This window comes from Microtus ochrogaster, chromosome 16 (assembly GCF_000317375.1).
Source record: "Microtus ochrogaster isolate Prairie Vole_2 chromosome 16, MicOch1.0, whole genome shotgun sequence".
Classification (NCBI taxonomy): Eukaryota; Metazoa; Chordata; class Mammalia; order Rodentia; family Cricetidae; genus Microtus; species Microtus ochrogaster.
In genome coordinates, this window is record NC_022018.1 from 7,930,458 (window position 1) to 7,955,462 (window position 25,005).

General features: G+C 38.4%; 1 protein-coding gene across 4 annotated transcripts in view; it reads left to right on the top strand.

Annotated features, from left to right (window-relative positions):
- Ppm1b (protein phosphatase, Mg2+/Mn2+ dependent 1B) overlaps positions 1-25,005 on the top strand; it is a 60,922-nt gene that overhangs the window by 23,451 nt on the left and 12,466 nt on the right. For 3 of the 4 annotated variants that reach the window (XM_013348992.2, XM_005354690.2, XM_005354689.2), the window contains exons 2-5: positions 4,619-5,478; positions 13,606-13,723; positions 16,951-17,062; positions 17,609-17,666. In XM_013348992.2, the coding sequence (XP_013204446.1) occupies positions 4,633-5,478; positions 13,606-13,723; positions 16,951-17,062; positions 17,609-17,666 (1,134 nt within the window). In that variant the 5' untranslated portion in view covers positions 4,619-4,632. The remainder of the gene's footprint in view (positions 1-4,618; positions 5,479-13,605; positions 13,724-16,950; positions 17,063-17,608; positions 17,667-25,005) is intronic. The other variant, XM_026782866.1, reaches the window with a different exon arrangement.

A 25,005-nucleotide genomic window follows, 5' to 3' on the forward strand; every position in this document is an offset into this window, starting at 1 on the left:
GAGCCTGTCCTGGAACTAGCTCTTGTAGACCAGGCTGGTCTCGAACTCACAAAGATCCGCCTGCCTCTGCCTCCCAAGTGCTGGGATTAAAGGTGTGCGCCACCACCGCCCAGCTAATGTTAACTCTTTATATTATTGTGGTACAGCTGTCAGAACTAAAGATTCCATTGTTACTGTTCTAGTAGCTAAACTTGAGAATTTATTTGAACTTTTGTCAGTTTTCCTAGTAAAGTCTTTTAAATTTCACTTTTCTCAGTTGTAAAATGAGACTTTTTTTTAAGAGTGCTTACTGCTCTTTGAGAGGACCTGAGTTTGCATCCCACCATCCACATTGGGTAATTTAAAACTGTAACTCCAGCTCCTGGGGGATCTGATGCCTCTGGCCTTGGAGGACACTGGCACTCATGGACTTTACCCACAAAGAGATACACAATTAAAAGTAGTAAAGTATTTTAAAAAATACTAACCTTACTTTATTACTAGTATTAAATGAGAGAGTGTCTGACTTGTAGACTTCATTTAAAAAGGCATTACTATTGTTACTGGGTTTTTAAGTTAAAAGAACTGGAACCATTGAAGAAGTCTCTTCCATGAACCAGAGGGATCTTTGACACTGATTCATCCTTTTTTTGTTTTTTGTTTTTTTGTTTTGTTTTGTTTTGTTTTGTTTTTTCGAGACAGGGTTTCTCTGTGGCTTTGGAGCCTGTCCTGGCACTAGCTCTGTAGACCAGGCTGGTCTCTAACTCACAGAGATCTGATTCATCCTTTTGATAGGATGGGATTGACAGGTTGTGTTCTTATGGCAGCCTGAAAGCCTCCTCATGGTCCTCTTCCAAAAGTATGTCAACTACAGCCAAGGGAATTTTTCAGTATCTAAATACCCTTTGTTGAAGCCTTTTTTATGTTTTTTTTTTAATTTGTCTAGTGATAATTTAATTCAATTCTCTGATTGTTTCCTTGGTGTTTTGTCTGTTTATTTTTGATTTCAAGAGTACTGTTTAAAAGTGATAGATGTCAAGCACTTAAAGCAGTGACTGCTACACAATGAAGACTACAGCTACTACTACTAGGTCTTACATCTTAATTTAACCCATTTCTATTAATCTGTGTATTGCCATGTGGCTGTGGCTTACCTGCAAGGTTCTGTCTGGTGTCTGTCTCTGGTGAGGCTACATGGCTTCTTTCTCTCAACTGATTCTGCCTTCTTTCTCCCAGCATTCAGTTTGGTTTCCCCCACCTAGCTCTGTTCTGCCCTGCTATAGGCTCAAAGCAATTTCTTTATTCATTAACCAATACAAGTAACAAACACATACACAGAAGGACTTCCCACATCAGTACTGCATTGTGTAAATGTACCACATTTTCCTTATCCATTCTTTGATCAAGGGGCATCTAGGTTTTTTCCATTCTGACAATGACAAACAATGCTGCTATGAGCATAGTTGAGCACATGTCCTTATGGTACAATTGAGCATCCTTTGGATGTATACCCAAAAATGATATTGCTGGGTCTTGAGGTAGGTTGTTTACTAATTTTCTTAGAAATCGCCATACTGATCCAAGCATGTAAGGTTTTAAATGTTAGTTGAGTGATTAAGTGGTTGTACTTCAGCTTTTAACTTGACTGTATTTCTTTAGCATTCCTTAATAAGATAATATTTTGGGGGGTGCAGCAGTGGTAGAGCCTTGTCTAATCTGTGCAAGGTCTTGGTTTGATCCTCAGCACTGCAGTGGGTGAAAAGATGTTTGACTGGAACCCTGCTTCTTATCCACTACTGGTCCTGGGTCTGGGTCCTGGAGTGAATGAACAAGCCTTGGAGTTCAGTGTCCTCATCGGCGCTGTTGAATGCGCTTGTTCATTTCTTACTCACCTGCTCTAGTCCAAGGATTCCCCTCTTCTCTGCCTACTCCCCAAAGGGTGTGCTTTCTGATTTTCCTATTGCCTACAGGATTTCCTTCAGGGCCTCTCCTGGCTGTCCTGGAGCTCACTATATAGACCAGGTGAGCTTCGAACTTGCAGAAATCCACATGCCTCTGCCTCCATAGTGCTGGGAGACACTATGCTTAGCCCAACCATTTCCTAAATAGACTTTCAGTCAGTCTGTCCTCTTTTTGGGGGAGGGGGAGAGCACATAGTGGGGAGTGGGGAGGAGGTTGTGCTTTATAGTGTAATCCAAGGTGTCTTGGAATTTACTGGTATATCCCATTGTGTTCTCAAACTTTGCAATTCTTTTGTGTCTCAACTTCTTTGGTGCTGGGGATTCTGCCACATTTGGCTTGTGCCTCGCCTTTGAAGTTTCACCTCCACTTTTGGAGCTGCCACTAATGCCAGATCTTTTAGTGTGGCCTTGAACTTGAATTTTGTTGCTTTTTGTTGTCTTCCTAGCTCACTTAGGATGGTAACCTAAAAGTAGCAAAGTCTTGAAAACCAACAACAAAACATTTTGAGGTCCAAATTGTAGTAGATAAAAATATTCACTCTTGATTTTGAGTCTACGAGACTCAATACATAAATGTTTAGTATACCATTGTGTTTTTTTGTCTTTATGTTTTAAGTCACTCTTTGAAAAAAATAAAAATCTATTTTTGATAACTTGTTTCGTACATTGTCCGTCTTATATATGTTTATAAATATGACCATAATTAAGTATGATTGTAAACTGAAGGTGTGTCGCACTTACAGCTGACTGATAAGATCAGCCAAAATCTGTCAACAAGGCAAGAGTCTTAAACTTAATATTCTCTGCCCTCCCTCTTGTAATCTCCCCTCTCTACTTCTGCTACAGCCCTGGTTGATATGGAACTCTGAGAATCCACCTGCCTCTTCCAGATCCAGATATTTTTTTAAGGATTAATTTGCTCTTTTAAATTTTACGTGTAAGAGTGTCTTGCCTGCATGTATGCAAGTGATGTAAGTGAACTGTGTGGGTTGCTGGTGTTGTCGGGGCCAGAAAAGGGCCTTGGAACTGGAGTTATATGATTGCTGGAAACTCAACTCAGCTGAGCCACCTCTCCAGCCCAAATCTGTAATTTTTAATGTATCTTAATAATTGTCACTTCAAAAGTGCATCTTAACTTTTTAAGTTTGTTTTGGTCAGTAGTACAGCCAGAAAAATAAAAGTGCTTCTCTAGAGGTAAAGCACACTGTTCTGCTGAGCTGGATTCAGAAACACTAAAGTGTAACCTGCTAAGTGTGTAAAACTAAGTTGTACAGGAATATGGTTGAACTATAAGGGACACTAATACTAATAGCAAACTTGAAGTCTTGCCCACTTTGGATAAAAGAGCCTAGGGGATGGGAAAGGAAGCCACTTTAAACATGGGTGGTTTAAACTCGGTTGGCGCATTCAGAATTTTGAATTTAGAGTAAGGGACTGCAGTGAGGAACAGTAACTGACTCATTTGGGCGCTTGCTCAGAGGCTGCTTGACTTGTTTTGAGACAACTCTTGATCTTCCTTCCTCAGTCTCCTAAGTACTTGGGATTTCAGATATATGTTACCATGCCCAGCTGAATTAAAAAAAAAATCTTAACTGAGTTATGTTCATCAGTTTCCTGTAGGAAATGCTGAACTTGGATGCTCACATTCTTTAGTTTCTTGAGACCTATAGCCCAAGCTGGCCTTGAACTCTCTGATTGTTTAGCTCTGGTGGTTCTGGAACTTCGCGGCCTTGAACTCTTAATCCTCTTGCTTCTCTTTACCAGTGCAAGGATTACAGGCTATGGGTGGTAGTGCATACTTTTAATTCCAGCACTTGGAAGGCAGGGGCAAATGGATTTTTCTTTGTGAATTCTATGTGAGTTCTAGGATAGTGGGTGACAGAGACACAGTCAAACAGTAACAAAAATCCACTGATACCTGATTTAATTGGTTGGATTCTGTCTTATGTCCTGGTTTTAAAATCAGTGTTTTAGCAGGGTGGTGGTGGCTCTCATTCACCTTTAATCCCAGCACTTGGGAGGCAGAGGCAGGCAGATCTCTGAGTAATGAGGACAGCCAGGGCAAAACACATAGAAACCCTGTCTCGAAAACCAAAACAAACAAACAAGAAAAAAAAGTGTCTTAGGCACTGGAAAGATGGCTCAGAGTTTAAGAACATGGGCTGTTTTTCCAGAGAATCCGGGTTCAATTCCCAGCACGCACATGGCAGCTCTAAACTGTCTGTAACTCCATTTTCACAGAATCTGACACATAACCATACACAAGACAAAACACCAATCAATGCACATAAAAAAATCAAATCATTTAGAAGAAATCAGTGGGGGCTGGAGAGATGGCTCAGCGGTTAAGAGCACTGTCTGCTCTTCCAGAGGTCCTGAGTTCAATTCCCAGCAACCACATGGTGACTTACAACCATCTGTAATGAGGTCTGGTGCCCTCTTTGGCCTGTAGTCATGCTTGCAGACATAGCACTGTATATGTAATGAAGGAAGGAAGAGGAAAGGAAAAGAAAGAAATCAGTGTCTTAAAAAGAGTGTCAGGAAACTTCTGTTATCACCCCAGTAAGTCAGGGCCTGTAGAAAATACATAGGAAATGAGTTGGTCCAGAATAAATGGAGTACTGTAGATAAACTATGTCAAATTTAAACATTTAACACCATATTTTTTTCTCTTTCAGATTCATTACTAAACATGGGTGCATTTTTGGATAAACCCAAAACTGAAAAACACAATGCTCATGGTGCTGGGAATGGTTTGCGGTATGGCCTGAGCAGCATGCAAGGATGGAGAGTGGAAATGGAAGATGCACACACAGCTGTTGTGGGTATTCCTCACGGCTTGGAAAACTGGTCATTTTTTGCAGTTTATGATGGTCATGCTGGATCCCGAGTGGCAAATTACTGTTCAGCGCATTTATTGGAACACATCACTACTAATGAAGACTTCAGGGCAGCTGGCAAACCAGGCTCTACTCTTGAACCTTCGGTGGAAAGCGTTAAGACTGGTATCAGAACTGGCTTTTTGAAAATTGATGAATATATGCGTAATTTTTCAGACCTCAGAAATGGGATGGACAGGAGCGGTTCAACGGCAGTGGGTGTTTTGATTTCACCTACACATATCTACTTTATCAACTGTGGTGACTCTCGAGCTGTTCTGTGTAGGAATGGAGAAGTCTGCTTCTCTACCCAGGATCACAAACCTTGTAATCCAGTGGAAAAGGAACGAATCCAAAATGCAGGAGGCAGTGTAATGATACAGCGTGTGAATGGTTCATTAGCAGTGTCTCGTGCTCTGGGGGACTTTGATTACAAGTGTGTTGATGGCAAGGGCCCAACAGAACAACTTGTTTCTCCAGAGCCTGAGGTTTATGAGATACTAAGAGCAGAAGAGGATGAATTTGTCGTCCTGGCTTGTGATGGGATCTGGGATGTGATGAGTAATGAGGAGCTCTGTGAATTTGTTAAGTCTAGGCTTGAGGTCTCTGATGACCTGGAGAGTGTGTGCAATTGGGTAGTGGACACTTGTTTACATAAGGTATGTAAGCTTTTTTGCTTAAACTAACATAACACACTATTGATTTTGAAAAGACATGGTAAGTAAATTTAAGCAAACTTAAAATTTTATAACTTTTACTATTTTATGTAGAGAACTGTGTATTTTCAGATACATACTTCAAGAAAATTTTGCCAATTTAATCTTTCCAAACCTAATTTGAAAATTAAGTGACGAGCAGATATCTCAAATTTATTAAGCTTGAATGTTTTATAACTTGTTGATATTTCAACAGAACGATGACTTCTGATCTACATGCTTAATGTTGGCAGTAACCATCTTACTCATGATTTGAAACAGCTTAAAACATGTATGTAATAAAATTCTGTTCCTTACATTAAAATATCAAGAACTACAGGAAATACTGATAGATTTACCAAAAGCCACAAGGGTAAAATTGTGTTTTGGTCTTCATAGTGGTTAAGACAAAAACTGAAACAAATGAGTTGCATCTCCTTTTTTGTCAGTAAGCTATGGACTGAGTTTACATCTAACTGTAAACAGTATAAGGTTAGTAATCACCCACATAGAAGGTTAATTGAAATTCTTTTTATGTAGATGTTATTATCTCTGATTAAAGTTAAAGCCTTATGGGAAAATGTGATCCTAGGAAAATTTCTTGTGAAATTCTTAAAATGTCTGAATTGTAATTCCACAAAATAATAGCAAAAAAATGAAAAAAATTTCCAGTTACTTAGCTGTTCCATTAACTACCTTTACATCATTCAGAGCATCATTCATTGGGCCAGGCGTACACAGGTGCCTATGGAGACAGGCGTAGTTTTGTGAGTTTGAGGACAACCAGGATAAAATAGTCTCCAAAAAAAAGAGAGAAAGAAAATTCAGTTCATTCATGTGGATCTTTGAACAACATCTTTATAGAAATGATTTAACTGATATCTAGATAAGTGCTCTGTGCCTGAAGATGCTAAAGGCAAAACTGGCCTGTTAACTAAAGAGTGTGGTGTTTGGTTCTGTTTGCTAGGTGAGAGCCTTTGTTTCCTACCACATATACCCAGTGCAGCATAGTTAGCAAGTCTGTAAGAAGGATGCTTGTAAACAGTGAGATGGTGGTAGTTGTTTTACTGTTTGGAGGGACGTGCCCCCTAGCTCCAAAATAAATGCACATAGAGGCTTATTCTTTCTTATAAATGCCTATCCTTAGCTTGGCTAATTTCTAGCCATCTTTTATTAACTTATACCATCTACCTTTTGCCTTTGGGCTTTAACCTTTCTCTGTTTCTGTGTATCTTTTCTTCCCCCCCTTTTTTTTTCTTTTTTTCTTTTTTTTTTTCTTCCCCTTTTTATTCCCTGTCTGGCTGTGTTGGGTGGCTGGCCACTTTTCTCTCTCCTTGATCTTTCTTCCCAGATTTCTCCTCCTATTTATTCTTTCTGCCCCTCAGTCCTACCTATCCTTTTTCCTAACTTGCTTTTGGCTGTTCAGCTCTCTATTAGACTAATCAGGTGTTTTAGACAGACAAAGTAATACAGCTTCTTCACAAGAAGAGTTAAAACAAGTGCAACATAAAAGAATGCAACGTGTCTCTGCATCATTAGAACAAATGTTCCATAGCATAAACAAATACAGCACACCTTAAAATAATATTCCATTTCATGAGATGGTTCCATGCATGGTTAAGTCCCCAGGAGACAACTAACACCCACAATTTGTCCTCTGATCCCAATGTGCTCCCCAATCTCCAGTAAATATTTTTTTAAATGTATCTTGGTCGAGAAATGGAGAAGGATTAAAAGAGGAGGAGCCCTGGAAATACTGGGTATGGGTGAAATATCTCATTACCATAAAATGAAAGGAGCCAGCTTCCAAAAACGACTTTAAGGCCTAGCCTTAGTTACCACATTGTACAGCTTAAATGATTCAAATGGCAACAGTTCCCACTTTTCTGACTTTTTCTTTTCTAACTTATGTGTCTTTTTTACTTCTCAGGGTGAGTTTAGTACAAAAGCCATCAATGAATGTCTGTCAATAACCAAATAGGCATCAACTCTTAAAATGTCTCCTTAGGCTCTTAGAGAGAGCTCATTTGGAGCCTTTTGAGAGCAAAGCAGACATTTTTTGCTTGACTAGTAAGTAAAAGTAGCCTATCCCCAAATTATAAAAACATATGTCTGTGTTAAGTGGAAAAATATCTAGATAAAATGGAAAATTCAAAGAATACACTCAATTTTTCTTCTCACCCAAATCAGGTTCTTAGCATTCATGAATCTTTCTAGCTTTTTTTTTTTAAAATGAGCTTTTTGAAACTTGGTCACCATAGCTGCGCGTGCGTGCGTGCGTGCGCGCGCGCGCACACACACACACACACTCACACACACTTACTTGCAGGCCAGCTCCAGAAGCTTCCTTTGTTCTTCCTGCCCCCTCGATGGTATTATAGATGTGTGTCATTTCACACAATCACTTTAACAGTATATTTTTCTAAATTTTACTGAATATCTAGTTATTATGTGTGTACTTGGGTGCAAATTTACCCTCCCCCACTCCCCACCCCCTACAGTGCTCAAATGGCAGAGGACAGCTTGATAGAGTTCGTGCTTATTCCACCATGTGAGTTCTGGGAATCAAACTCAGGTAGTTAGACTTGGCGGAAGGTGCCTTTACTTGCTGAGCTAACTCGATAGCCAGTTTTACAGTTTTATTGACTGAAGGTGTATATTTTTTTGTTAACATGAGGTTCATTATATGCTCTTTTATTTTTTTATTTATTTTATTTTATTTTACTTTTTTGGTTTTTTCGAGACAGGGTTTCTCTGTGGCTTTGGAGCCTGTCCTGGAACTAGCTCTGTAGACCAGGCTGGTCTCGAACTCACAGAGATCCGCCTGCCTCTGCCTCCCGAGTGCTGGGATTAAAGGCGTGCGCCACCATCGCCCGGCTTTATATGCTCTTTTATTCAGCCTACTTTTTCCAGCAGTGTGGTGTAGAGAGAGAGAGAGATCTCTGTTTATAGAGCTGTGAACTTTGTCATGACTGCATAGCATTCTAATATTTGAAGAAGGTGGTCATGAGGATAGCTGGAAGTTTATCTGGATGGTAGCTTGGACTAATGTTCTGTTTTAGTACAAAACATTCTATCCTAAAAGTATGCTAGTTTTCAGGAACTGGGAATACCCTCTGAAGGAGATTGAATTGATGTTGGTGGTTTATCTTTACAATATAGCTCTTACCAGTTTAAAGTAATTTAATGTCTGGCAGTGGTGTTAAAAGATTACAGGCTGTCCTAGAACTTCAGAAAGGAGTAACTGTACAGATGGGAGGTTGGAGCAGGTAGTTCATTCCACTTTAGTGGAAATTGATCAGCATAGTTCCTTTGATTGAATCTGCATTTAGATTGAAGTAAATTTTGAAAAACTCACTTGGTTGGGGTAGAAATACAGGTTTGCTTATTTTTTCCCTAATGACTGAATGTTATTTATGGAATTAAGCCTATGTTTACATTTTTTAATTCCATAAATTTGTTATTTTACTTGTTTGTATTATAAAACCAAGGGTTGGCTGTACTGTAAAATAGAACATGATTACTTGAAATTTAGAAGGGAATATTATATACATATGTGGGTTTCTTTTTTTTTTCTTTTTTGGATTTTTCGAGACAGGGTTTTTCCGTTGCTTTTGTTTCCTGTCCTGGAACTAGCTCTTGTAGACCAGGCTGGCCTCGAACTCACAGAGATCTGCCTGCCTCTGCCTCTGCCTCCCGAGTGCTGGGATTAAAGGTGTGCGCCACCACCGCCCGGCCATACATACATATGTTTAAGTCTATGGAAAACAGATGTTTAGTCAGTGTTGCTTGCTTTAATAGGAGAGCCAAAGAAGATCCAATTAAGTAGTTTTCCCCCAGGAGATTGAGATGAAGTCCGTGTTTCTACGTTGAGTAGGCCTTTTAATAGCACACACGCTTGTGTGTGGTAACTAATAAAGCCTTGAAAGACTGGTAATAATCTTTGTCAGAATTACAGTATTACAGAGTTACTGGTTTCCGTGAGTCTGTGTTGTCTTTGCACTTAACTTGTATTTTAGGCCTGTTAATTTTTACAGCAGCCATTAGAGTTGTTAATGATAAAACATCTTTTTGGTTGCCATGTAGCAATGTTGTGTTAGATTATGACTTTGTCAGATATTATACTACTTAAATTATCCCTAAGAAAACAGGCTTCAGTCAGGCAGTGGTGACACACACCTTTAATCCCGGTACCCGGGAGGCAGAGGCAGGCGGATCTTTGTGAGTTCGAGGCCAGCCTGGTATATACAACAAGTTTCAGAATGGCCAGGCTACAGAGAAACCCTGTCTAGAAAAATAACAAAAAACAAGGGCTTGCTTTTTTAAAGACAGGGTTTCTCTGTGTAACAACCCTAGCTGTCTTGAAACTAGCTCTCTAGACCAAGCTGGCCTCGAACTCATAGAGATCCACCTGCCTCTCTTTGCCTCCCAAGTGCTGGGATTAAAAGTATGCACCACTAGTAACCAATCAAGGGCTATTTTGCTGCTCATCATGGTGTTTATTGCCAACTGACTGAGATTTCTTAAAATATATAACTGCTATTTGTGTGACATTTTATGATTTATAGGTCATATATATTTAATGTTTATAGTAATTGGGCAAAGAAAGTTTGTAATTTACAAGGAAAGAAATGGAAGTTGACATGAAAAAATAGTTGTTAGTTGGTACAGTTAAACATTAACAGTTAAGACTTGATTTTTTTATTTTCTGACTTTATTTTTAGAAGTGATTATCAGAAAAACTTGATTCTATGTATATGTGCATTTTGGTGAATGTTATTTACCAAAGGTCTGAAAAATTGTTCTCTGATGTAGTGGAGGGATTTTCCCCCAGTTATAAAATTAGCTGCCGACAGCTGGCTGTATTATTTCCATGTAGTTCTGTTTACTAATATACATGTACAAGCATAAAAAGTAGTTTTTTACTGTATTTTATAGAAATGGAACATGATATGCTTCTTGCTTTAACTTCTTGCTTTAACTTGCATTATAAAAATCAGTATTCCTTGATATTCTAAGATATTTGATTTTCTTAAATTCAGTTATATACTGGAGCTTACATAAGTTATATACAGAAACTTATTTAATACATGGACTAGATCTAGTCATGGGATAAAATTTAGGAAGATGTCTTTGAAAGTTAGTGTCACTCTGATTTATTCCTACAACATGGAAAATGTACTTTATCCCCAAAATATTTTAGTTCTAAACTCACTTTAACTCTAAACCTTTTCCGGTGTAATTTGTGAAAAATATCTTCATTTAAAAAGGCAAAATATTTTAAACATAAAATATTGGAGTGGGTTGTGGTTAGCAATTTCTTTTAAAAATGTCGTGTGTGTATGTGTGTGTGTGTGTGTGTGTGTGTGTGTGTTTGTGTTTGCACATGTGCCCCGCAAGTGGAAGTGTATGGGGAACTTGTATTAATTGGTTCTCACCTTCCATGTGATTCTGGAGCTCCACCGGAACTTTATCTGCTGAGTTGTCTGACTGGCCCTGGTTGGCTGTTTTAAGAAGAGAGAATCGATGATGAAAGTACTTTACATAAATCCAGTACAGCTTAGTGGGGGAGATTTCAGCTTTCTTCATCATCTTGTTCTAGTGCCTGAGTATTTTTTCACAATTCCACCTTAGCCCAGATTGATTGTTACCAGTTTCAAGTATTATGTGATTACATTCAAACTTAATCTACATGTACCAGTAAGATATTACATATTATAATGTATTTTTACTTCATTCTTTTGAAAATGCACTTGCTACTGAGACTCTGTTCCTGTTGTATATTACACAACCTCTCAAACCTTGGGAACATTGAACATAACTCTGCCTTATCTTCTATATCACACTGGTTGTTATTATTACTATTATGAAGACTTGCTTTTATTGTAACATCGTCCCAAACTATCACATATGCTGTGTGGAGACATACTTCTGAACTCTCCTTTGTATTCATGCAACATTCAGCTTCAGAACCAACCAAATATGTCAAAATCTCTTTACCTAAATTCAGATATCGTTCTTTATAGTAGGGCAATGCCTTCTTTGACATAATTTGTTAGTTATTAATGCTCAGATTCTTCAGTGTATATTATAGCTATCTACTGAAGTATAAAAGAAAGGGTATTGAAATAAATAGCTAATATTTTGTTCTTAATTTTTATAGAAACAAATTTCAACCTTGAGTTTAATGAAAACTGTTGAATGTGCAATCAAATGACTATGGTTTGTCTCTAATAAACAGGAAAGACAGGAAGGTTCTTTTTCAGTTGCTGTGAAACACTTGTGCTTTGTGTTTATGAAGAGTCCTCTTTCCCTGGAAATAGAAACAGCATTGAAATCACACATGAATGGGAACTAAGTGTAAATTAATTTTTATAATTGATAGGGTCTATATTTTATAATTTATAAGGATCAAGTGGAGTTTTTATAGATAGCATATTGATTAGGAATTGTTTAATAATGTTTTTGGTGTTACAAAAGGAAATGGTTAAGAGATACTATTATTGTTAAGTGTCTGCCAACCCTTCTGTGTATCCATAAAAATTGTTCAAAAAATCATAGCGATGTTTGATGTTTTCATTATCTACTGTATAGTTTAAATTTTTTTTTAGATTAAAAAATTTTGCTTTGAGTTTGAGACCAGCCTGGTCTACAGAGCTAGTTCCAGGACAGGCTCCAAAGCCACAGAGAAACCCTGTCTTGAAAAAAACCAAAAAAAAAAAATAAAAAATTTTGCTTTAACTATACTCATACGATACACTTATGTGTGTAGTCATATAACCAAATGTATCTAATAGTGAGTCATAAAAGTTGGTGGGTTTTGTTGAGTGATGAAATTTGGGTAGTGTCAGAGTTCTGGTTTTTCAGACACTTCAGCAGCTGGTTATATATTTCTGATGAGTTTTTCTACCAAAGCTCAGGAGTCTGTAGAGAGACTGTGACATCTGGAGAAGACCTCTTACCCCTTCAAACTTATTGGAGCTTGAAAGAAAGAATTTGCTAGGCTTAGTTGCACATTTCTGTTAACTCAGTAGAAGTAGATGCAGGGAACGCTTGAGTTTCATGGCCAATTCAGACTATATAATATAGTGACAGCATCTCAGGAACAAAGACAAAAACACTGTCATCGATGGAAAAAGTCTAACTGCAGTTTTATATGTTGATACTTATTATATACCTAAAGAAAGGGTAGAAAATTTTTTTAATTTGTTGCCCAGTCATGGCACTTTAAGAATGTATTTTGTACTTCCATTTTAATATAATTTTTAAGGTCATAATTAAAAGGAGTAAAATTTATTCTTATATAAAACAAACTTTTTCCTGCTTTCTAAACACCCTGGGATTAAAAGTTGCCCCTATTGACTCAGGTGGCACATGCCTGCAAGTCTAAACATTTGCTAGGCTGAGGCAGGAGGATTGCACATTTAAAGCAAGCTTTGACACCTTATCTCTAAAACAGAATAAAAGCAAAAAACCCGGTTGCCCAGGTGTTTATATCCAATTGTTTGATGTGACTTAAGAATATTCAAGTAATAAATTTCTTTCTCTCATGCAACGCCCACCAGTTTTTTACATTTTCATTTATTTATAGTAGGTGTGTGTCTGCATGAGTGTGCGGTGCATTTGTGGAAGTCAAAGGACAGCTTTTTGGGAGTTGATTCCTTTTACGACGTAGCGTCTTAAGTTTTATGATAATCAGATTTTCAGCAAAGTTGAATAGAGTTGTATTATGTTGATTAGCATGAATTTTTCCAAATGTTTAAGAGGGTGTTTTAGGCTTAAGCCACTCCTAGGATTATGCAATTTTGAATGAAAAACTGTAGAATATGTAATAGGTGTAAAGTTGTCTTCATTTCTCAGGATGTGAGCTGGTGGGTAAAAATAGTTACACAGAATTAAAATCCAAGAATAACTACGTTTATAGTCATACCTAGACACCTTGTTCCTTATGGTTGTATTTTAAGCCTTTGCAATAAGATTATCTAAGGTATACATTCTGGGTGGCTAAATAAATCTTAACTGCTTAAAGTAACTCTGGAACTAAATGATAGCCAATTGTTGAAACATAGAAAACTTTGCCTTTTCTTTCAGGGAAGTCGGGATAACATGAGTATTGTATTAGTTTGCTTTTCAAACGCCCCCAAGGTCTCAGATGAAGCAGTGAAGAGAGATTCAGAGCTGGATGAGCACTTGGAGGCACGGGTTGAAGGTAAGGTGTTTTTTTTTTCCCCCAGTTCAGAAGGAAAGAAAGAATATTCTCCATTATCAAATGATTCTTTTAAATTTTTCTCAGTATTTAAATTTTCTCAGTATATTAAAATGTACTTCAAAAATAAATATCCATCTGCCTAAGATATGCTGTCTTAGATCACTATCAATGTAAGGAGAAAGGGGTTTCTCCCTCCTTGAAAGATGTTTTAGGGTGGAGGTCAGTGTACAATTTCTTAATGCAGTTGCCAGGTAGTAGTGGTGATTTGGAACAAAATGATACTTGTAGAAGGAATGAAAATTGATTGATAATGTACCAGACTGCAGTGGTTTTTATTTGGGGAGATTAGTCTCCATGTGACTTGTGGCAGTGTTATAGATAGTGATGGTAGTGTTGCTGGCATATGAGTTTGAGATCAGGGCACCACTTTACATCTTAATGCTCAAGACTATACCACAACAAAAATTGCCTGGTCCAAAACATTAGCAGTTGCATCTATCTTACCTGACACTAAAAATGCTTGAGATCAACAATTTAAAGAAGAAAAGATATATTTTAGTTTAGTTTCAAGCGTTTTGGCCCATGGTTACTGGCTCCATCGAACTTGAATGAAGCAAGGAAGTAGGAACATCCATCATTAACTAAGCGGGCAGGGATGCTGGTGTACCAAGGGGAAGATTTATCCTTCAAAAGCAAGCTCTAAAGTGACCTGCTTCTTCCAGCTAGGCATCACTTTGTGATAATCCACTCACTTCTTAGTCGATTGGATCCTTATAATTCAGTCAGCTTTTAATAGTGTCACCAGCTAGGGACTAAGCCTTCAGCAGTCTTGTACCAGTAAACATCTTGCATGTAGGAGTGTAAAGCAGTGTAACTAAGTGAAGGATTTAAAAAGTAACAATGATGTTACAACTAAAAGATGAATAGGATTGGCAGCAAAAGCATTCAGGAGTCTGAAGACCTGGTTACAGGCAGTTTTTTTGATTGAAATTTAGAAGTAAGGGAATCATGGTGGAATTAAAGGGGAAGAGGTGGATTCTAAGGACAAAGCCAGAATCTTATTGAGGCTTGGTAAAGGTTGGTATTTTGTATCTTGAGAGGCTGCTTAGGACACTGGTTTTTTTTTTTTGTTTGTTTGTTTGTTTGTTTGTTTTTGTTTTTGTTTTTTATTTTCGAGACAGGGTTTCTCCGTAGCTTTTGGTTCCTGTCCTGGAACTAGCTCTTGTAGACCAGGCTGGCCTCTAACTCACAGAGATCCACCTGCCTCTGCCTCCCGAGTGCTGGGATTAATGGCGTGCGCCACCACCGCCCGGCTGGGACACTGGTTTCTTATGTTAAAGGTAGTACCCACATAAAGGCACATATAGTTAAGATAGATAAAATAGGCTGGAGAGATGGCTCATGCAGTTAAGAGCACTTGCTGTTCTTACAGAGGATCTGGGTTCAACTTCCAGTACCCATGTGGTAACTTGCAGCTTCCAGTAGCTCCAGTTCCAGGGAATCTGGCACACATGTGGACAGTAGGCATACATGTGGTGCACATACATACATGCAGATGCAGGCAAGATACTTATGCATGTACAATAAAAATCTTTGGGGGGGGCGCTGTTGGGACAGGTTTTCCTCTGTGTAGCCCTGGGTGTCCTGACACTCTCTGTAGATCAGTCTGGCCTCAAATTCACAGAGATCCACCTTCCTTTGCCTCTCAAATGCTGGTATTAAAGGTGTGCGCCAGCACTGCCCAGCTACAATAAAAATCTTTAAAAATGCAATTTAAAGATTCTTTTAAAAGTGATTTACTGGAGCTAGGAGTGTCACTCAGTGCTATAGTGCTTACCTCGTATGTGGATAGCTTGGTTAGATCATTGTCTCTGATGAAAAAGAGGCTTTCTTAGACTGTGATCCCATCACTGGGAACAGAGGCAGGAGGATTTATCTGGAGTTTGAGGACAGATTGGGCTATATAAGCAAGACTGTCTGGGGTGGAGCGGGGAGGGGGGGAGGTTGGAGTGGGATTGAGAGAATGGGGTCAGTAGTTATAGCATTTGCTGCACAAGGGGCAAGCATGAAGATGGAGTTCAGCTGAGGCTGGGCAGGTGTGTCAGCCCACCAGAAGAGGACAGGGACCTCACATGCAAGTTAGATATCTGCTGGCTGTGGGCTCAACCTCTCCACCTGCTCTCACCCCCACCATTCCCTCCTAAAACTACAAAGTCTTCATTTTAGATACATGCCTCCGCACATATAAACATGCACATGTATGCATACACACATTTTTCTTTTTTGTAAGTTACATATAAAAATTAAGAGCGTACAGTTTTGCAAGTACTATGATTCATTTTCTTTAAATTGCTATAGAACATAAGTATTTAAGAATAAATATATAAAAATGCTTTAAAATTTCTTTTTCTCAGGATTGTTATGCAACCATTGTTTTTGTTTGCGTATAATGACTTTAGACGGTCTCACTGTAACTGCTTTCACTAACTCTGGCTGAGCTTGAACTCATTTTGTAGCCCAGGCCATTCTAATTCTCTTGCCTCTGCCTCTTGACTGTTGGGATTTCAGACATGTGCCACAGTGCTCAGCTTACCTTTTGCAGCTTATATTATTTTCACATAAAATCAAGAAAATTCTCAGCTGGAAAAATTGCTTATTTGGTTAAGTGCCTATCACAAAAGCATAAGGATGTGAGTTCAGATCCCCAGCACCCATGTAAAAGTCAGTTGTGGTGCTGCATCCCCAGCAGTAGAGGGACAGATGGCAAAGCTGTAGGTCCACTGAGAGACCCTGGCTTATAAAATAAGGTAGAGAGTAATCAAAGAGGAAACTGGACACTGACCTTTAGCTGCTGTATGCCATGCACATATGCTACAGTGTTCGTTCATGAGTTACTATGTTTGTGAGAATTACTTTTATTGGGTATAAACCATTTCATTGACTGTATCATTGACATTTTTGCCCAATCCCCCTTCCCGTGCAACAACCCTGGCTCTCCTGGACCTCTTAACTGTAGATCAGGCTGGCCTTGAACTCACAGGGATCTGCCTGCCTCTGCCTTCCCAAGAGCTGTCCTTAAAGGCGCATGTTGCCACCGCCTAGCTGCTGACGTTTTTTTTTCCTGCCCTCTTATTGAACATTTAGTTCTAATTTGTATTTTATGAAAATATCTTAGCGTGAACATGTGTATGTCAATGACTTTTTATGTCCTGTTCCTAAATTTACAGAAATTATGGAGAAGTCTGGGGAGGAAGGAATGCCTGATCTTGCCCATGTTATGCGCATTTTGTCTGCAGAAAACATCCCAAATTTACCTCCTGGAGGAGGACTTGCTGGCAAGTAAGTGGAACAAAAAGAGCTAATTTTAAATGCATTTTAAATTAGTAATTAAATCATTTTGACTAAAAAAATCAGAAGTAGATCACTTATATAAAGGTGAAACGCTTCATCTGAAAAGATGGACTGTATGCAGGGATGGGGTTGGGCATTCTTCATGTGTCAGCACAAGCTTGGCAAAATTGGTTCTCTCCTGACATCATGTGAGCTCCAACTACTGAACTCACATCACCAGGCTTGGAAGAGAACACTTATACCCACTGAGCCTGAATGAGCCATCTCACCAGCCCAGGAGTGTTTTTTTTTTTTTAAAGAAATATATTCTTTGAAGACAAGTTTTTTGCTTAATAAGAACGAACAGTTTATAAAATCAAAAATTATGAGTGACTGGGTTGGTGGCACATGCCTTTAATCCCAGCAGCGCTTTACTCCCAGAGGCTGAGGCGGGCAGATCTCTGAGTTCAAGGCCAGCCTGGTCTAAAGAAAGTTCCAGGACAGTCAAGACTACATGATATTAAAATTATACATAATAAAAACATATCTTTTTAGGCGCAATGTTATTGAAGCTGTTTATAGTAGACTGAATCCACACAGAGACAGTGATGGGGTAAGTTGTAGTTTATTTCTTGATGATTTAAAGTAGTTTTATAATATAAATGTTAAATATGACTAGTTCACATAGTGATGTTTATGTAATAACTGACTACTGTTTGCCCTTTTAAGGAGTCACTTGAAGTTTTAGAAAATGTATTAGAGACATAAACACTGTTTTGTAGATAGCTTTGTTGTCAGTTTAGCTTTTCAGGAAACCTTTTTTGTTTGGCTATCTCTGTTTTCTTCCTTTGTCTGCCTTTCTTCATCTTCCTCTCTCATGCCTTTATTTTGAGGCAAGAATGTGCTTTCAAATAACTAATATTTTTCAGCTACCAGCAGCAGAGGTTAGTAAGTTACTCTCTCAGTGCCCCTGTGTGTCCCGGTGAGATTGTGACGCTCTTTTGCACAGTAAGTCATGCATTGTGGTTGTGTGAATGAAGAGCTGAGCTCCATTCCTTCACCTCTTACCCCGCTGACCCTGAAATGATGAGCTGTAGCTTGCCCCTTTACATACCTTTTAATACTCAGGCAGAAGAGGAAACAATCCCCCTGATTTTAGTTGGACCTAGCTTTAAAGCTAATCAGATATATTTTGTGATTGGCTTTCAAGTTTGGGGGTATCTAAAAATAAACGATATGTTTTAATATGTATATTTAAATACATATATTTAAAGCTTTAAGGGAGCCATACTTGGTAAAGAAATTTCTTGAGAAGAAATAGACTCACCACCTATATTTGCAGGCTCAGTTGACTTGGTAGATAGAGTAGCCAGTACATAGAATTTTTTCCATTGCATCGTTTTCCTAGGATTCATTATTGCATAAATACAATTTCTTAATAAGTATAATATCAAGTGTAGTAGCATGATGACACCTTTAATCCCAGCACTCAGGAGACAGAGGAAGGTGGATCTGTGTGAGTTCGAGGCCAGCCAGAGGTACATCAGGTAGTGAGGCTCTATATCCAAACAAAACCAAAACAAGTCATAATAAAATGTTTCACTGTTAATGAAGTTTCAGTGAGTTGAATAAAATTGACATTGCTTTAACAACACTTACTCTATTGTAGTGACTCTTGTTCTTTCTTTTGTAACCCATTCCTACTTCAAAGTATTAAAGAATTAGATTCATAACTTTGAGCCTTAATATAAAAATACAGATGTGAAAACTTCAGGGAAAGTTGAGACAGATATGTAAAGGATGTTGACAACTTAAAGTTTGCTGTACATCTGAAAGATGACAGCTATGTTGTAGCATCACTGCTGTCAGCAATAATCCTTCAGAATGTAGTCAGCCACTGTTAGCTATGGACACGCTCCCATTTCCTCGGTATTTTAGAATGTAGCTTTGGTGAGCAATCTTTTAAAAATATGACAGCCTGTTGAATTTCCTAATTTCTCAAGAAGTCTTTTTACTCCAAATACAAGTTGAAAATGCTTACTATCTCTGCATTTTTTAACATATAGCAGAGGTGACTTGAATTTTTTAAAGAGTAAATGATTACACATGATAGCTACTTCAAAGTGAATAAGTAAGCCACAGAACCTTGAGATTAAGGGTAAAATATTTGCCTTTAGTAAGGTTCTGTATGGCTGCATAGATTGAGGATTACATGATTATGTATAAGCTTTCCATTGATCTTAACAAATTAAATCCTGTCGGACAAACAGTGAATTGATGGAGGGAGAAACATTATCCTATCCATCTGTTCATACTGTTTACCTTATACTTACACTCATATAAGTAAATAAAAAAGGTATGTCTTGTAGTTCATAAAAAAGGCACAATACAGAATTTGATAGGCTGGGGCTGTAACCCCAGGGGAGAACATTTGCTTAGTACATGTTAGACTCTAAGTTCAGTGCCCAGCACCCAAATAATTTGATAAGGGGATATAAATATATATCCATCTGAAGAGACAAGATGAGGAAGGTGGCATTTCTAATGGAGGAGAAAGACAGGATCAAAGTGTAAGGTTTTGGGGGATGGGAGGCAGTAGTTGGTGTGGTGTTTGTGGCTCTGAATTGCTAGAATAGAGAACAGCTATGGTGAGAAATAATGAAAATGGTTTCAGAGCTATTATCAAGACAGTGGCCTTGTGAATTGTCAAGTGAAGAACCATACTATTTATTAGGATTCAAGTATGATAGACTAAAACCATACCTGTAAACACTCCATTCCCTGCTGGGGATTGAATTTAGGACCTTATACATGCTAGGCACATATTCTAACCCTGAGCCCTGGCCCATCTGTGGCAGTTCTGTCACTTTAACATTTATAGTAGTAAATGGTAGATGCTAGAAGTCAAATAGTTGTGAAATAATTGTACAGATCAAATAATGAGTCTAAATTCATTATTAGTAGATACTAGATTAGAGAAATCTACTCTTTCACTATAAAAATTGACTTTGCAGACTAGCATCCTGTTTTGGGAAGCATTATCATACTCTTTCAGAATAGTGCACACCTATGTCGAGCAAGTAGCCACTGAGAGACATGTACTGGAAAAGCAGAGAAGCAAAGGAATGATGGACATCTAAGTGAGCATTTAATTACTTCTTAGTTCTGAAACTGATGAATTCTAGTCAGCAGATTGACACAGTTTTGAGCCCTCCACAGACAGATAGAGAAACTGTGTTGACAGGAGACAAAGGAGCAAGAGTGTGGTAGAAATTCAGAAGAGAGTTTTCAGAATTATTTTAAAGGGGAAGGGTTTTTTTTAGGATATTAAAAAATTGGAGTTAAAGTTATTCACAGTTAAGACAGGTTTTTAACTTACAAATAATTGCTTTCTACTAGATAGAATTGTTCCTTTTCTAAATACTTTTAAATAGTACCATTAGAAATCAGCATTCATTCACTTTTTTCTATATTTAGCTCTGTTTGGTTTGTTTGTTTCTATACTTGTTTGTTTGCATCAAGGTCTCCTGTAGCCCAGGCTGGCCTCAGATGTTTAGTTCAGGCCACGCTTGAACTCCTGATCTTTCTACCTGCCCCCTTCAAGTGCTAGGACTATAGGCATGTACAACCATACCTTATTCTTACATTTTCCCTTATGTTTTATGTTTAAAATAAAAAATTGAGATAACTAAAAAATTGTGATAGTGAGTATATGCTGAAAAAGTCCAGTTGGATATCAGCCAGAGATTTAATAATTTAAAGATACCCCGAAAGCGTGAGGAGGGCTTAAATGACTCTTAGGTTGTTTGCTAGCAGTGTTCTTTTAGTTCAGAGTTTTAGGGCATCTTCAGTCTTACTAGTACAAACAGTACTGATGAGTTCCTCACTGAAAAACAAAAAGTTGTCAAAGACTCTTTTTCAGGGACTGTTGAGCAAGGGGTCCACAAATACCCAGACAGTTTTGAAAATGCCCATGTGTGTATTCTTTATTAACAAACTTATCTGTGATTTTCTTTAGTTTTTTAAAGGATCTCCCTTCCCCCCCCCCCCGCAAGAGTAATTGCCTAAAGGATTTTGGCCATTATACCATAACATCTGGGAGCAAAACTATGTTTTGCCGTAAGTTGTTCTTAATGTAGCCAGGCCTGTGGTTACACCCTTCCTCTTTTTCTAAAATGTTGATTATGAGATCTGGGACTTAGTCTCGTTTATTTTGGCTCTAACCCCAGCACCCATAGCAGTCAGTAAAGAAAAGTTCAGTACAGGCTTGTTAGGAGGGGTAGATGTAGATCAGGTGTAGATGCAAACCCCTAAACTCAGTCTCCAGCATAATAAGTAAATAGTAAATAATGCAAAACCTTCTTGACTAGGACAGAGTCTTGTTCATGTCGAATAGTTGGTCTAGTATTCTTTAAAAAACCTTAAAGAGTGAGTCTGGGTAAGTGACTTAATTGGTTTACCACAAGAGTCTGAGGACCTAAGTTTGATTCATGGGATGGATGGACATTAAAAATGGAGTGGAGGCGGAGACCAGAGCATTCCTGGAGCTTGCTAACCAATCAGTGAGCTCCATGTTCACTGAGAGATGAAAAGGCTTGCATGCAAGTAGGGGGCAGAGTCTAGTATCTTTCTCAGTCATGTACATGCACAGATAAAAAAAAAACAAAAAAAAAAAACAACCCAAAACCATAAATACTGAGATAATAATTGCTAGGTGGTTAGCTTAGTTGATAAAGTGATTGTCGCAGAAGCAGGAAGACCTGAGTTCAACCCCCAGAATCCATGTAAAAGTCCAGGCATGTGGCACTGGGGAGCTGGAGATGAGATGACTGCATCTCACTGGCCTACCAGTCTAGCATAACCTGTGATCCTCTGTCCAAGGAACATACTTTCTTACATAAAGTGACATCATCTGAGGAATGAAACTAGAAGTTGACCTCTGTCCTGCTCACACCTACAACAAAAGCTTGCTGGGCTGGATAGTTTGGCTGTTAAAGGCGAGACTTAACCCTCAGAGATGGCTAATGACGTGATAGTCTATATTTTTTGTATATTGGCATGTGATGTGTGTTCTTGTTGATGTGGGTATGTGCAGTTATGCATGCATATGTGAACATGCTGCAGGCTAGGTAACTTTCCACAGTTGCTCTCCACCTTCACTGAACCTGAAGCTTATTAATTTGGCCTAGATTAGCTGACCAGTGAACTTCAGGGATTGTGTGTGTGTGTGTGTGTGTGTGTGTGTGTGTGTAGGGAGAGAGGATATGAATGAATGAGAATGTAGGCATGTAGAAGTCAGTGTGTCCTCAGGTGTCCATGTTTGAGACAAACTCTCTTTATTTCTACTCTGTGTATGCTCCACCAGGTGGCCTGTAAGCTTCCAGCAATTCTCCTATCTTTGCCTTCTGTCTCCCTAGGTACACTGGTATTATAGTCTTGTGCTTTTATGTCGGCTCTGGGGATCATAATTCAGGATGACAGGCTCTGCAGCAAGTGCCTTTACCTAACACTGAGCCATCTTAGCAGCCTACTAGTTAATCTTTTCAATGCTAAGTTTCATTGCCCTATTTGTTCTTTACTTGATTTACTTTATATTCTTACGTTTTATTTGGTATTGCTATGGGGGGTTATGTATGAATGTGTTATGTGTGTGGAATTCTAGAGGAGGCTGTCAGGTGGCCTGCTCTGTCACTCCCCCACTTTCTTTATTCCTTTGAAACAGGGTTTCTTAATGAATCCAGCATCAGGTTGGTAGACAGTAAGCCTCAGTGATTCTCCTGTCTCACAGCAGTGGGGTTATAGGCATGCACACAGCCACACCCATCTCTTCTGTGCATTATGGGGTCTGAATTCGGGTCCTCAGGCTTGAGCAGCTAGTGCCAAGGATGTGTTTTGTATAAATTACTTGATTGTTAAACTATGTTGGTCTAGATGACAGAGCCATTAAGGGAAGTTAATTCTTGTGGTCACTGTGTCTTAAATTTTTTGCATAAAGTTTTTATAAAGATTTATTTACTGTTATGCATGCAAGTGTTTTTGTCTGTATATTAAGTACACAATGAGATGCAGTGTCTGAAGACAGAGCTGGGGGCTCAGAGCTTCTGAAACTGGAGCTGCAGATGGTTGTGAGCTGTGTGGAGGTGCTAGGAACTTAATCCCTCTGTGAGAGCAGTAGTCACTTAACTGCTGAGCCATCCCTTCAGATTCCTGTAAATGATACTTTTTTTTTTTAAATTTAAACCATGGCTGTTTTACCTGTATGCATGTCTTTGTCCACGTGTATGCCTGGCACCCGAGGAAGCCAAAGAAGACAGATACAGATGTTTTGAGCTATCATATGGATGTTTGGAATCTAGCCCAGGTCCTTTGGAAGAGGGGAAGAGCAGCCAGTTCTCTTTAACTGCTGAGCTATCTCTTCAGCCTCTTAAACATCCATTCTAAATAAGTATCTACATACATGGGACATTACTCATGCAAAACTTTTAATTCACAATAATGCATTCATTGGAGCATTCAGATTGATGTTAGTTATCTTGTCACAGGTCTGAACTCTGCACCTCATTAATACAAAGGACAGATCTCTTCATTTTTAGAGTGTCAGTTAAACAGTATTATTTCAGAGAGTGCCTGTGAAGATGAAATGACCTTGTAAAGTTCTTAGCACAGATGTTGGATTTTCCCTCCTGAGTGGTGTCAATGATATAGAAAAGAGTATGAAAAAAATGTGCCTGCAAGGTGGAGTTAATTACTATAATAGGTACATTATAGCTGTACTCTGTGAACTTTAAAGTTCAAGTAAAGAAAGCACAACCTAGTTAATAGCGTCTTGTGATATGAGCAAGAGAGTTCCATACTAGTATTTTGAGAGCTATAATTGCTGGGGAAGATTTTTTAGTTGCCCATCACCTATTCCAAACAATGGGAAAATACAATTTCCTATAAAGTAAAATGACTTTTAAATATGGTTAAATTTTTAAAATATGGTCATCATTTTAGTGTAATGACTTTGTGATGCCAGCCATTATAAATAGTCCCTTTTTTTATTTAATGGTTTGGTTTAGTTAATTTTTAAGAGATGAATTACTCCTTTTCAAGGCAGGGTTGGTGTAGACCTTTAATTCTAACACTCAGAAGGCAGAGGCAAGTGGGTCTCTGAGTTTGAAGCCAGTCTGGTCTACAGAGTGAGTTCCAGGACAGCCAGGGCTACACAAACCCTGTTTTGAAAATACAAAGGGGGCGGGGGGAGTAACTACTCTTGTAAAGCTGCCACTACTGTATTGGCAGATTGCTTTTAGTGTAAAGGACGTACGATTACTCACCACAATGGACTCACATAACAGCCTTACTCCAGTCCAACTTGAAGTAGGTTTAGTAGGCCATGACTATATGTCAGAGTTACAAAATAGGTTATAAATACTTAGAGCCTCTGCTTCTATGTATCTTGAAATAGAGCTTTGGTGTCTATATAATTTAAAGGCCTTGTGCGTGATTATACAGTGAAGTCTGGCTAGTTACTCTTCATGTATGTCATTGCCCATTCGAAGTAGGTATTGATGTCCTACAATTTATTTTAAAAATAATAGGGAAGCCTTTTGTTTATTACAGATGGAGGGGCGGGCTTTTGATGCACCTTTAAATGTAACATTTCTTTTTTGAAGATCAGATTAAAACTGACAGTGATTGGAAACGCAGTTACCTCAATCATAGCTCTTCCTGAATGCAGTCAGATGAGGAGCCTGAGGGGAGTACATCGAAGGGGAAAGGGAAATATGTAAGAAAATCTTAGTAGAGAACTCATTCTGCAGAAGTAGTTAATTTGATAGTTAATAATATGCATATAGAAAATATAGGAAAATTGAAAGAAAGCATAATCCACCACCCTTTATGCTGTGTCATTGTATCATCATGCTTATCTTTCTAAGCACTTTATTTTTTTTATATTTATTTATTTA